This window comes from Brienomyrus brachyistius, chromosome 5 (assembly GCF_023856365.1).
Source record: "Brienomyrus brachyistius isolate T26 chromosome 5, BBRACH_0.4, whole genome shotgun sequence".
Lineage (NCBI taxonomy): Eukaryota > Metazoa > Chordata > Actinopteri > Osteoglossiformes > Mormyridae > Brienomyrus > Brienomyrus brachyistius.
In genome coordinates, this window is record NC_064537.1 from 18935095 (window position 1) to 18946619 (window position 11525).

General features: G+C 39.2%; 3 protein-coding genes across 3 annotated transcripts; 2 read left to right on the forward strand and 1 right to left on the reverse strand.

The window, feature by feature from the left end:
• Positions 1 to 2627: 2627 nt before the first annotated feature.
• LOC125742657 (hemoglobin subunit beta-like) lies at positions 2628 to 3714 on the forward strand. The gene is made up of 3 exons (XM_049014879.1): positions 2628 to 2858; positions 3015 to 3237; positions 3407 to 3714. The coding sequence occupies exons 1-3, from the start codon at positions 2767 to 2769 to the stop codon at positions 3533 to 3535; spliced, it is 444 nt and encodes a 147-aa protein (XP_048870836.1). The 5' UTR covers positions 2628 to 2766; the 3' UTR covers positions 3536 to 3714.
• Positions 3715 to 6235: 2521 nt separating this feature from the next.
• Positions 6236 to 7346, forward strand: LOC125742656 (hemoglobin cathodic subunit beta-like). Its single transcript, XM_049014878.1, has 3 exons — positions 6236 to 6390; positions 6622 to 6844; positions 7098 to 7346. The coding sequence occupies exons 1-3, from the start codon at positions 6299 to 6301 to the stop codon at positions 7224 to 7226; spliced, it is 444 nt and encodes a 147-aa protein (XP_048870835.1). The 5' UTR covers positions 6236 to 6298; the 3' UTR covers positions 7227 to 7346.
• A 972-nt stretch (positions 7347 to 8318) lies between these two features.
• zgc:163057 (Hemoglobin subunit alpha-D-like) lies at positions 8319 to 10203 on the reverse strand. Its single transcript, XM_049014900.1, has 3 exons — positions 9833 to 10203; positions 9134 to 9338; positions 8319 to 8588 (listed from the first exon to the last, which is right to left on the reverse strand). Exons 1-3 carry the CDS (start codon positions 9922 to 9924, stop codon positions 8460 to 8462), a joined length of 426 nt encoding a protein of 141 aa, XP_048870857.1. The 5' UTR covers positions 9925 to 10203; the 3' UTR covers positions 8319 to 8459.
• Positions 10204 to 11525: the final 1322 nt, after the last annotated feature.

Sequence of the window (11525 nt, forward strand, 5' to 3'; positions counted from 1 at the left end):
AATTAAATCTTATTTAATAGTCAAATAATTATTCAATAGTCAACATGTATAATCGTTGGGCAGATGAGGGGATTTTATATTCCTGTGTATTTGTTTCATATAACTATTGGAACAGTTTGGTGTTAATACTGTAGAACAATATTTCTTCTAAAGCTTCACTTGATATCCTTTCACTAATTTAGCTGAATACCAGTAAGTCAACCTGAAGAATAAGCACTATATTGCCAAAAGTATTGGGACACCCCTCCAAATCATTGAATTCAGTGTCCCAATCGCTTCCATAGCCACAGGTGTATAAAATCGAGCTCCTAGACATGCAGACTGCTTCTACAAACATTTATGAAAGAATGGGTCACTCTCAGGAGATCAGTGAATCTAAGGGTGGTACGGTGATTGGATGCCACCTGTGCAATAAGTCCACTTGTGAAATTTCCTCACTACTAAATATTCCACGGTCAACTGTTAGTGGTATTATAACAAAATGTAAGCAATTGGGAACAACAGCAGCTCAGCCCTGAAGTGGTAGGCCATGTAAAATCACAGAGCGGGGACATCGCATGCTGAGGTGCGCAGTGTGCAGAAGTCAGCAGCTGTCTGCAGAGTCAATAGCTACAGACCTCCAAACTTCATGTGGCCTTCAGATTAGCTCAAGAACAGTGTGTAGAGAACTTCATGGAATGGGTGTCCATTGCCGAGCAGCTGCATCCAAGCCTTACATCACCAAGTACAATGCAAAGCGTCAGATGCAGCCGTGTGAAGTATCATCATAATAAGCATCAGTGCCTGACCTGACAAATACTCTCCTGGAAGAATGGCCCAAAATTCCCATAAACACACTCATAAACCATGTGGACAGTCTTCCCAGAAGAACTGAAGCTGTTATAGCTGTAAAAGGTGGGCCAGCTCCATATTAAAGCCTATGTATTAAGAATGGGATGTCGTTAAAGTTCATGTGTGTGTAAAGGCAGGTGTCCCGATACGTTTGCCTATATAGTGTATATTAGGATCTATTATATAATCTAATTATATAATATTTTACTATTTATGTTGCAGGATTTTTTTTTTGTAGTAGTAGTTTGGAGTTATTATAAGTAGGCTATTCTAATGCCAATAAAAATACATTCCTTCTAAAGATTTGCTTTATACCTCTATATTTATGCATATAGTTACATCTTTAATGTAACAAAAACATTTCAGGATTAAAAAAATCCACCTTTTATCCCATCTAAATTAATCTGTGGGATGAAAATGCTGTACTTATGCACAAATAAAATGTGTCCTTTAAAAAAACACTGCTAACTACAAAATCACTGTGGAAATACACGTCATCATATATTGTGTGTTTTTGACTGGCAGAAAAAAATTAAATCTTTCATAACTTTGTTTCTTGTGCTGGTATCTAACTGGTGAAGCTGACAGTATAGGTGCGTTTCAGGTTTTGATTATCTTAACTCACACCCATCCTATCTAGATATCCAGGCTCTGTCCACTCCTAAAGAACTCCGGCTGACTCCGCTTTTCCGGAGATTAGGAATATCTGAGAGACACGCTTTGCCTCAGCAGAATTTTCTGTAGATTTCTAATAAAATATGCTGTAAACCATAAAATAAAGATGACAGTTTAACCATATCATCGTAAAAAATAAATTAATTTAAATACTGCTTGAAAATATGAATAGGGTGAGTATTGTGAGAATGGGACGCCTGGCAAAATGGGACGGATAACCTTTGCAGTTACTATAGGTGTTTAGTAATACTGTATTTTCTCTTCTATATAGTGTATTTATAATGGTATCAAGTTGGGATTCAAGACATTGAGATGATTTTTCCAGAAAGCAAATTTTCAGAATGTGTCTTATTTTAACAATACTTAAGATACAATTTTTGAAGTAATAAGCCCGTAGATCTAATCATAAAAAGAAACATTAAAATACATCCATACATCCATTTTCCAAACCGCGTATCCTACTAGGTCGCGGAGCATTAAAATATAATAGATATTAAAAGGAGAAACCCATTGAGACCATGTGTGAATGAAAATTCACCTGGAAACACAGGAGCGTCAGAAGCATTTTGAAGGTGGGGGGACATACTGGCATAAAACAAATGTTTTATGTTAAATGTGGGGGACCCAAACGAATAATTATGAAACACGTACCCCTCAGATTTAATGGCGGCGACGCCCATATTGAAAGAGCCGACAAGCGGCACATTGGGTACCGTCACTTTTCAGACTGTATTTCCTTTTGACAGAGAATTAATTAAGGTTACCCTTATGACACTGGTGAAACAGACATGATGTCATGGCTTTACATTGAATATTAAAAGTATCATTAAAAATAAAAGTAACTACATGCTCAAGATTGTTGTCACCATGTTTCCCAGTAAAAATACTCAGTGATACGTTTCATATTTAGCAGATCTACACGCATAAAGATTTATTATTATTATTGTCGTAGTTAGTTGATATTGATTTCACGTTGTATTTACACTGTTTTTGCGTGTTTCTGTGAGGCCGCGTCCCTGCCGTGTGCGCAACCGAGAAGCACACAACCCGCCGCCGTTGGCGCGTGCACGTGTAGTCCTGTCAGACAGACTCGCGTTACTGAAACTCAACCACTGAAAGCGTTCAGCCAATCGCAACCATTTTGCTTTGGGTGGGGTTAATACCTATATTAAGAGGCTGCGGAACTGAGTTGGTCAGCACAGAATTCTTAAATACGCAACGGGAAGTTAAACAGGTGTGAAGGTCTTTAGATTTGCCAACATGGTTCAGTGGACTGATGCTGAGCGCGCCGCCATCGCTGATATCTTCGGCAAAATCGACCGCGATGTAGTTGGACCAAACGCACTTGCCAGGTAACTCAGCTTTCTGTGTGATTGGTTTACACTATTAACTTAATTCGTATAACACTCATGAATTTACACCGGGTAAGTCTAACCAAAATGTCAGATTTAATACATTTTATAAGCTGAAAATATTTGTTTTTCCAAATGCATCTTATTTTTTTCCAGGTGCCTTATCGTGTACCCCTGGACCCGGAGATATTTCGGTGGCTTTGGAAACTTGTACAGCGCCGATGCCATCCTGGCGAATCCCAAGGTCGCTGCCCACGGAAAGGTTGTGCTTGGCGGGCTGGAGAAGGCTATGAAGAACTTGGATGACATCAAGAAAACCTTCGCCCCGCTGAGCGAGCTGCATTCAGAGAAACTGAACGTGGACCCCGATAACTTCAGAGTGAGTGTTGTGCATGTACTGAGGCTGAAGTGTAATAAGATAAGAAACAATAAAATTAACTCTTTATGGCGCAAACTGCTCTTTCCTATAATCAGATAATTAGAGGTGTTTTCCGATAAGATTCCCAGCGCGTTAACGCATTTCTCCTGCACTCTCTCTCTCTCCACAGCTGCTGGCTGACTGTCTCACCCTCGTCATTGCTGGGCAGATGCGCGCTGCGTTCACACCGGAAGTTCAGGCAGCGTGGCAGAAGTTTCTTGCTGTTGTTGTTTCTGCTCTCTGCAGGCAGTATTACTAAAGTATCTCAATAAATCAAAGGGAATGAATTAAAATGGTCTGTTCTGTTTTATTGTATTTCATCTACACGCAGTCCATATACATAGACCTGCAAGCAGTATTACTAAATTGTTTTTATCTGAATGGACAAAGAATAAAAAAAAAAGTTTCCTTTTTTAATAAAAGTCAAATGAACAGTAACTGATGTGAGTGTGTGGTCGTTCCATTCCCCATAATGACTCTCTGCAGTGCTCACATGCTGAATTAACAGGCAGGGAAGTGGAGCCTGTTCAGTTCATGTTTTATTAGAAAACTTAGGATATGACCAACAGCAACATGGGGTAACATTGCAAAAGCTCACATTCCCCCATTGATCACATGATCACACAAATTATTGTCTGTGGAGGGAAAAATCGGAGCTTCACCATGCAATCAAAGGCCATTTTTAATTATTATATTTATGTCCTACATTCTGAATCAAATGATCCTTTTTTGTAGAGGCTTATTTTTGCATACTGGTATAGAAGTATCATATTCACAATTATTCATGGAATTTGAACACAGAACCCCATCTTCTTTTCCATTTAATGATTGTGTGAGCCAGTAAAACTAGCTTTTTGGCCGGATATGCACAGCTCACTGGGTTTTTGCCCAAGGCCCAGTTTCCCGAAACATTTCTAAAGCTCCGTTGTTTATAAGTTTGGCATTCATGTGAATCGGTTATTTTTTAGTTTAGTGATGTTTGATTATGAAACTGTCCCCTTAGCAATGTTAGACCTATTTTTAATGAGCAATATGAGCCGACAACAGCAATAAGAAACAGCTAAGAGAGGCTCAGAGCAACCAGGAAAGGCACTGGAGTGTTAAGAGACAACTTACAGCAGAACTTATGAATGACGTAGCATTAAGAAGGTTTCGGAAAACTGGGCACAGGTGAGTTTTAAACAGTTTAATCAGATGTGCACTATTACAAGAAATTCAGAAGGTATTTAAAGCATCCTCTAAAAAACCTTCCGTAAGCTGCCAGTGAGAGTCAGTCACCCCCCCCCCCCCCTTAAAAACCTTCAGTAAGGTTTAAGGTTTCAGTGAGAGTCAGTGAGCATCCCCCCAGGCTCTATCCCAGTAGAGTGTATGCATCAATCCCTGGAGCTCCAGTGCACTTCTTCCCATCAAGGGCATTCTTATTTGGCATGTTGCCAAAACCACTTCTGATTTCTGCTATGATTATTAATTATTGCTTTTGTTGTGTAACTTTGTCAATCGTGTCAATGGTATTATTAGCTACAAATAATACAATGTAAAGTAGAATGCTGTGTGGCTCAGTGGACTGCATGGAACACTGTACTTGTGATCAGATCCCTAGTCCATATTCTCAAAGTGGCTAAGTGGTTTCACTGTAGATCGAGACCCTTAATTCCCAGCTCCTCCATGGACTGTCTGACCCTGCATTCCCCCCCCCCCCCAAAAAAAAGGATGCTGTTTACATGCAAGTGGATGCTAGAGGATGCTCAATGAAATGCTGAAAGGCGAGAAGATCCATGTAAGATACGGTAGGTCTGCAGAACAGGCATCTAGAGATAGGTTCCCCTTTGCAGCTATTATGGATGGATCGATCAATCAATAAACCAATAAATCAATAAACCAATAAATCAATCAGACTTTATATAGCATTTTTCATACGAACATAAGAGGGATCAAAAATACAGTGGCTCCTATGTGATTTACTTCTACAACAAAATAAATGGTGAGGTGGCTGTCTGTCTCAGGGAATTGACCGGATGATGGCTGACTGGAAGGAGTGGGAGACATTAACGTGTGACAAGTGGAGAGAATTAACAGCAACAATCTAGATTTCCCAGCTGGAGATGATGACACCTTTCACTAAAATAAATTTTAAAATCGTAACTTTACTTAAATGTGTTCCGTAACTGCATTGCATTTCTTCACGATCATCCAATAATTTTTTTCTCTGAACGTTCACTACTTTCTGTTTTTCCCAGTAGGTGGCGTTGTGACATTGGGAGTGAAATGTATTACTAATTTATCTGTATAAAACTGATAGACCTGTAGGTGTGTCAGGTCTATTGCGTGCACTTTCTTCATTAATCTCTTTTATAAACGAAATAGCATATAAATTGTTGTTCATACGAACATTACGCGCAGAATAAACGGCAAATTTAAATAATATTATTTTCTCCGTCATCATTTTACAAATGCTCCGAAAAAATACATTTCTGAACGTGTTTTTGATGTAGCCTACAACAAATATCTCAACGAAAACGGGAAACACTGTAAAATATGTATATGTATCGAGTAGCATAATTATTAATATTAACACTTACATAATTTACATAAGGTTTTCTACCTACTCTATTCATGTTGATTAACAGCTTACAGGAAAATGAGAAACAGGCACATTCGTAACAATACACACATGTTCTGCAGAAATTATCGAGTGTTTTTAGATCACCATTGACTGAAATAGCGGTTTTTGTGGACCTCAGAAGATCGACTTAATGCTTTGGCAACATAACTATATGGATCAAACTGAACTTACATTAATCTTAAAACAGCCTATAATTTCTTTGTGCTTCGACAAAAATACATTTGTACAGCTTGCAGTTGTTATTGAAGAACTGGGAAGAACCAATTAGGGGCAAGGTCCCCGGTTGGAGGGGGGGGGGGGGGGGGGGGGGACTGAAATTTTGAATGTCGACTAACAAATACCCACAGAAAGGAAGAAATTTCCACCTTCTCTTACAAACACCGAAGAACTGCTCTCAGCATGGTTGAATGGACAGAGGCCGAGCGTCGCGCTATCGAAAGTGTTTGGGAGAAAATCGATATAAATGTCATCGGTCCACAGGCTTTAGAAAGGTACTTATATTATATATATTACACAATAAAATGCACATGTTTTCGCGACGGTATCACTACTGAATGCTGCAGGTACCGATAACTCTGTAGTTTATTTTAAGGGAATATCATTTTTTATAATTTCAAATGATATTTTTGTTGTGTTGTTTTGACTCGGACCTGTGCAGTTTTTTTTTACTTTGTAAAATGACGTATGGAGTTTTACATAGTAATGTACTTCCCCGATTACAGTGTTCTGATTGTCTACCCTTGGACTCAGCGGTATTTTGGCGCTTTCGGAAATTTATCAAGTGTGTCAGCGATCACCGGCAACCCAAAGGTGGCCATTCACGGAAAGATCGTCTTAAAGTCATTAGGCTTGGGCGTGAAGAATCTGGACGACATCAAAAACACTTATGCTAAACTCAGCGAGCTCCACTCTGAGAAACTTAATGTTGATCCTGACAACTTTAGGGTAGGTGTAAACAGGTTATCCACATTTTTCCTCTATTAAAACGATAGCTAAAACTTTCGACAAACATCACTAACCTATCATTAGTGATCTAATGATCTAAATATTAATGATCTATGCGATGCGGAATTATTGGAGGCCGATTTTATAAAACGTGACAATTATTGTACAAGGAAAATACTGATACCATTGCTGGTCTACTTTTGCCAGAGTCCAAAATGCTAATAATTCTTTTCTTTTCTTTTTTTATTGGAAGCTACTAGCAGACTGCATTACCATCGTCATTTCTACCAAATTAGGTCCCGCCTTCCCTCCCGAAGTCCAAGCCGCATGGCAGAAGTTCCTGGATGTCGTGGTCTCCGCTCTTAGTAGAGAATACCATTAGAATATTACTGTTTGTGGCAAATAATCGCCGTGTTTGATCACAAAAACGAACTTACTGATATCTGTCAACAGCTCTATGTTCATTCACATAAAAATAAACTGCAATGTATTTTGTCACGGAGACGGATAAGTCGGGTAATTTTTTTTTCGCTCCCAAGCTCGCTCACACCTATGGAGAGCAAAGTGGGGGAGGTGAAAACAGAATTTCCCCACGGTGATCAATAAAATATAGTCATCATCATCATTAAATAATAATGTGTCTCTCATATTGTGCGATAGGCTGGGATTCCTTGCCATCCCATCACAGGACACACTTCCTGTTTTGGGCTACATGACGAAACCCATTCAAACATGGGAAAAACAGATAAATTACACACACAGTCCACTACCCTCACCACTGTAGAAGTATGAGGTTACCATGTTACCTACTGAGTGGTCTGACAATAATAGTACAACTGACACATTAGATGTATTATTATTTATTACAGCAGAATTATTTCAGTCCATAAACCAATATCACAAAAAATTCTATATTTTACTTTAGTTATTGACAAATGTGTTTGAGATTTAATATCCATCCATCCATCCATCCATTTTCCGAACCGCTTATCCTACTGGGTCACGGGGGGTCCGGAGCCTATCCCGGAAGCAATGGGCACGAGGCAGGGAACAACCCAGGATGGGGGGACAGCCCATCGCAGGGCACATTCACACACCAGTTACTCACGCATGCACACCTACGGGCAATTTAGCAACTCCAATTAGTCTCAGCATGTTTTTGGACTGTGGGGGGAAACCGGAGTACCCGGAGGAAACCCCACGACGACATGGGGAGAACATGCAAACTCCACACACATGTGACCGAGGTGGAGACTCGAACCCGGGTGTGTGGCAACAGTGCTAACCACTGCACCACCATGCCGCCCTTGAGATTTAATATTCTGAATGCAATTCAGAGTGTCAGTACATATTTAGCACATTGTGTTGGAGCTGGCTTTGAGAATTTATCTTTTGCAATACAAGTAATTTTTGGCAGTAATGTGTTTATATGTACAGGTTCATGATGGCACAAAAACTACGTAATAGGCGGATATGATTTTTATGTTTTTATTCGAAAATTCACGGGGTCGACTCACATTAAACAAAAATTCAGAGATATGCTTGAAACAATTTTATACAAAACATGTACACGAAAGGCAGTGCAAATTCAGTGTTCAGGCTGCTATAAGACTTCTTATCTGTATTTCTCAGCGAGCACGGCTGAGAAAGCCGAGAGGAACTTATCTAGGGCAGCATGTGCTACGGGCGTGAACTCATCAGCCATCCGGTTGCCCAGTGTGACCAGGATACAGTGGGACAAGAGCTGGAAGAGAAATTAATATGGATGCTCTTCATCAATCGCAAGCATGATAATGTAATCGTATAGGTAATCTTCAATTCCATTCCAGACAAAATACCGAAAGCATTTCAACGTATTGGATTCGGCTGCACTGAACGAAGTCATTAACAAATCAAACCTAGAATGCTTTGCGAGTCGAATATTTTACTATAATAGTGAAGAAACAGCAGTACAATGGTAGTTCGCCAGAAATGTACAGATGTGACTAATTTGTACAGTAGCTTGCTGTATTACAATACACAGCAAAATGCAGTACGAGATCAATTATAAATTCGCAGCCATTGATTACAGCGCAACCTTTAAATATTACGCAGGAAGTAAATTACGAATGGCGTGGTGCATATGCCAATTTGTGCATTAAGCATTTGTGTATCAAACATGCAGATTCCAGGGCCAGATAACAAACAGAGTGTCACCTGTGAAAAAGGACAAGCTTCACATGCAAATAATAGGACATTTTATCAAATATAAGAAGAGACGAAGGAGGTCAGTGCTTTGTGATGAGGTACCTTGAAATTAGTGGGATGTATCCTTAGCTGGTAGGCGTGTAGCGTGCTGAGGGGCGCCAGGGTGGTGGTCAGACTGCTGATGTTCTTGGCCCCCTCCGTTATCGCCAGTATTATCTTCTTACCATGGGAACGAAGATGTGCAGACCCAGGACCGATGTTCAAGTGGGCGAAATACGTCTTGGTTTTCGGAAAGCAAGTGAACATTCTAAAGATAAATTAAATAGAAAAGAAGGAGTTATATAAGTGTGTGAACATACGGTCCCTCCAGTTAAAGTATCTACCAAATATTAGACTGGCACTTTGAGAAGGGACAGGTAAAAACATTAACTAATGATTAAGCACTATTTTCATAACTATTGTTCTCTTTGGCCACATTTACCTACAGCCACATAGTACACCTACAGACTTTTGCAGCTTTTTTTGCAGCTAAAGTAGTACCAATCTGCATAACATACATACTGACTAAACATATTCCGTAACCATTTTTCTTATTTTAAACATTAGGAGTAGTAAACACATAAACACAGTCACATTTTCCTTAAAATATTTTTACAAGTCCAAACATCTTCCTTCTAAAAGGAATTAGAGATATTTTGGGCTGAAACAGGCCTAATTAACTGAACGCTTTTAAGCACAGTATAAAAGGTAAGTTGCACGTGCCATAAGAGACCAAATATACACGAAAAAAAGTCAGCCTACCTTAAAAGGGATTCAGCTCCAATGTCTTCAGCATGCACAGACACCTTTTCCCAAATTATTACAAGAAGCTCTTTTTCGTACTTGGAGAGCATTGCTACGTTGCACTCGGATGAATTTCAAGTTTTTTCGCCTTCTTCTGTTTGCCCGAGCTTTATCCGTTTCTTCTTGGAACCAGTGACAGAAACACAACAAGCTAATAAGTAATATTGCTTAAAATGTATCACCTCAAAGTTCAGTCAACGTTAAATTGTATGTATTCAAGAATCAATTAGCTAAGTGTTTTGCATATATCTGTTATTTAAAAACAAAATACCAGTACATAACGCAAGCATGACAGCGGTTTTCTTCTGCGTCATTTGCACTATTGGGTTTTCAGACGGTTCAGACCAATCAGGCGCTCTAGGCAAAAAACTGCAAATGCGCAGGTTCATCAACACCTTTCCGAACGATTATTCGGACGAACAGGTTACTGAAAAGTTAATAGCAGGTACGGGGTAAACGAAATAACAGAATGTTTTTTTTGGAGAATAAATGGTTTTTGGAGGTAAACGGTTTTGTCTTAACGTCAGATGCCGCTTACGGCGCAAACTTAATTATCCTAAACTGCTTGTATACATCATACTAGTAGCTATCGATAAATTGTGACTGTGTCATATACCAAAACATTAAAACGAAATAAAAGAAATCTGCTACAAGAGCACCAAACGACTTATTTTAGAAGGGTGGGGGAAATCCTGACAAGTTCGCACCGTTACAAAAAAGCGCTCATCACCCATATCACGTGAAAGAAAAAGGTTTAAGGTAAGTATACCCTTAAATATCCTATCTGTTAAATGATTTTAGGAAAATAATTAAACATATTGCGAAAAAAACGTATGGATTTTATAAACTACAGTTTTATTTGTCTTTTATCAAACCGACAGACATCTAGAGCCATCGCCTGTCACGCCTTACTAAAAACAAACGTTCCATTGATCGATCAGGATGGGAAAACGAGAATGTTACAGCCTCCCAATTAATCTTTGCGACTAAACGATTAGTGAGGAGTTCACGCGTCAGCAACATTTGAGTTGCATAAGTACATTATACATGAACACTTATCCAGAGCAGAACCTATTAGGGAAAAAATTACAGTTTTATAGACACCGCTAGAAAGTTCCTGCGTGTCTGTGGACTGTAGCAGTTGGAGCCACCGGAGGGATGACAGAATCGGATGCATGATAACAGATGACAACTCTGTTAAGCAATTTGTTTAGGGCCCCAAAATGGGATAATAGTGAATACCTCAAGGAAACCCATCTCAGGACTGGATGGATACATTAAAAGTATTAATTGTAAGTTAAAATTAAGCGATACAATTAAACCACACAAGCTCTCTCCAACTTCAAATGTTGTTCAAAACGCGAAGTCGCGAACACGGCTCTCGTCTACCATCTAGTGGAAGAATCTTTTGCTACAGCTAAAGGGTGAAATGTTAAACGTTTTTATAACAGTCATTAAATTATCAGTAGCCACCAAGAGAGCACTTGGAGTACTTTTTTTGCTGTGTGAAACATGCGTGTGTGTTTATATACTGCTGTATAATTACTGTTAATTAAAGTTGATTTTGTGAAAAACAGTGATTGTCAAAGAATTTAACATAGTTTATTTACAGAGTCCATACCTCGGTTAGTTAATTCTTGAGTGCAACACA

Excerpts from the sequence above, each read along its gene's own strand:
- LOC125742657 (XM_049014879.1), top strand. The coding sequence starts at position 2,767 with ATGGTTCAGTGGACTGATGCTGAGCGCGCCGCCATCGCTGATATCTTC. Across the intron at positions 2,859-3,014 it reads GGACCAAACGCACTTGCCAG|GTGCCTTATCGTGTACCCCT; the intron begins GTAACTCAGCTT and ends ATTTTTTTCCAG. Across the intron at positions 3,238-3,406 it reads TGGACCCCGATAACTTCAGA|CTGCTGGCTGACTGTCTCAC; the intron begins GTGAGTGTTGTG and ends CTCTCTCCACAG.
- LOC125742656 (XM_049014878.1), top strand. The coding sequence starts at position 6,299 with ATGGTTGAATGGACAGAGGCCGAGCGTCGCGCTATCGAAAGTGTTTGG. Across the intron at positions 6,391-6,621 it reads GGTCCACAGGCTTTAGAAAG|TGTTCTGATTGTCTACCCTT; the intron begins GTACTTATATTA and ends CCCCGATTACAG. Across the intron at positions 6,845-7,097 it reads TTGATCCTGACAACTTTAGG|CTACTAGCAGACTGCATTAC; the intron begins GTAGGTGTAAAC and ends TTTTATTGGAAG.
- zgc:163057 (XM_049014900.1), bottom strand. The coding sequence starts at position 9,924 with ATGCTCTCCAAGTACGAAAAAGAGCTTCTTGTAATAATTTGGGAAAAG. Across the intron at positions 9,339-9,832 it reads GGAGCTGAATCCCTTTTAAG|AATGTTCACTTGCTTTCCGA; the intron begins GTAGGCTGACTT and ends ATTTATCTTTAG. Across the intron at positions 8,589-9,133 it reads TACATCCCACTAATTTCAAG|CTCTTGTCCCACTGTATCCT; the intron begins GTACCTCATCAC and ends TTTCTCTTCCAG.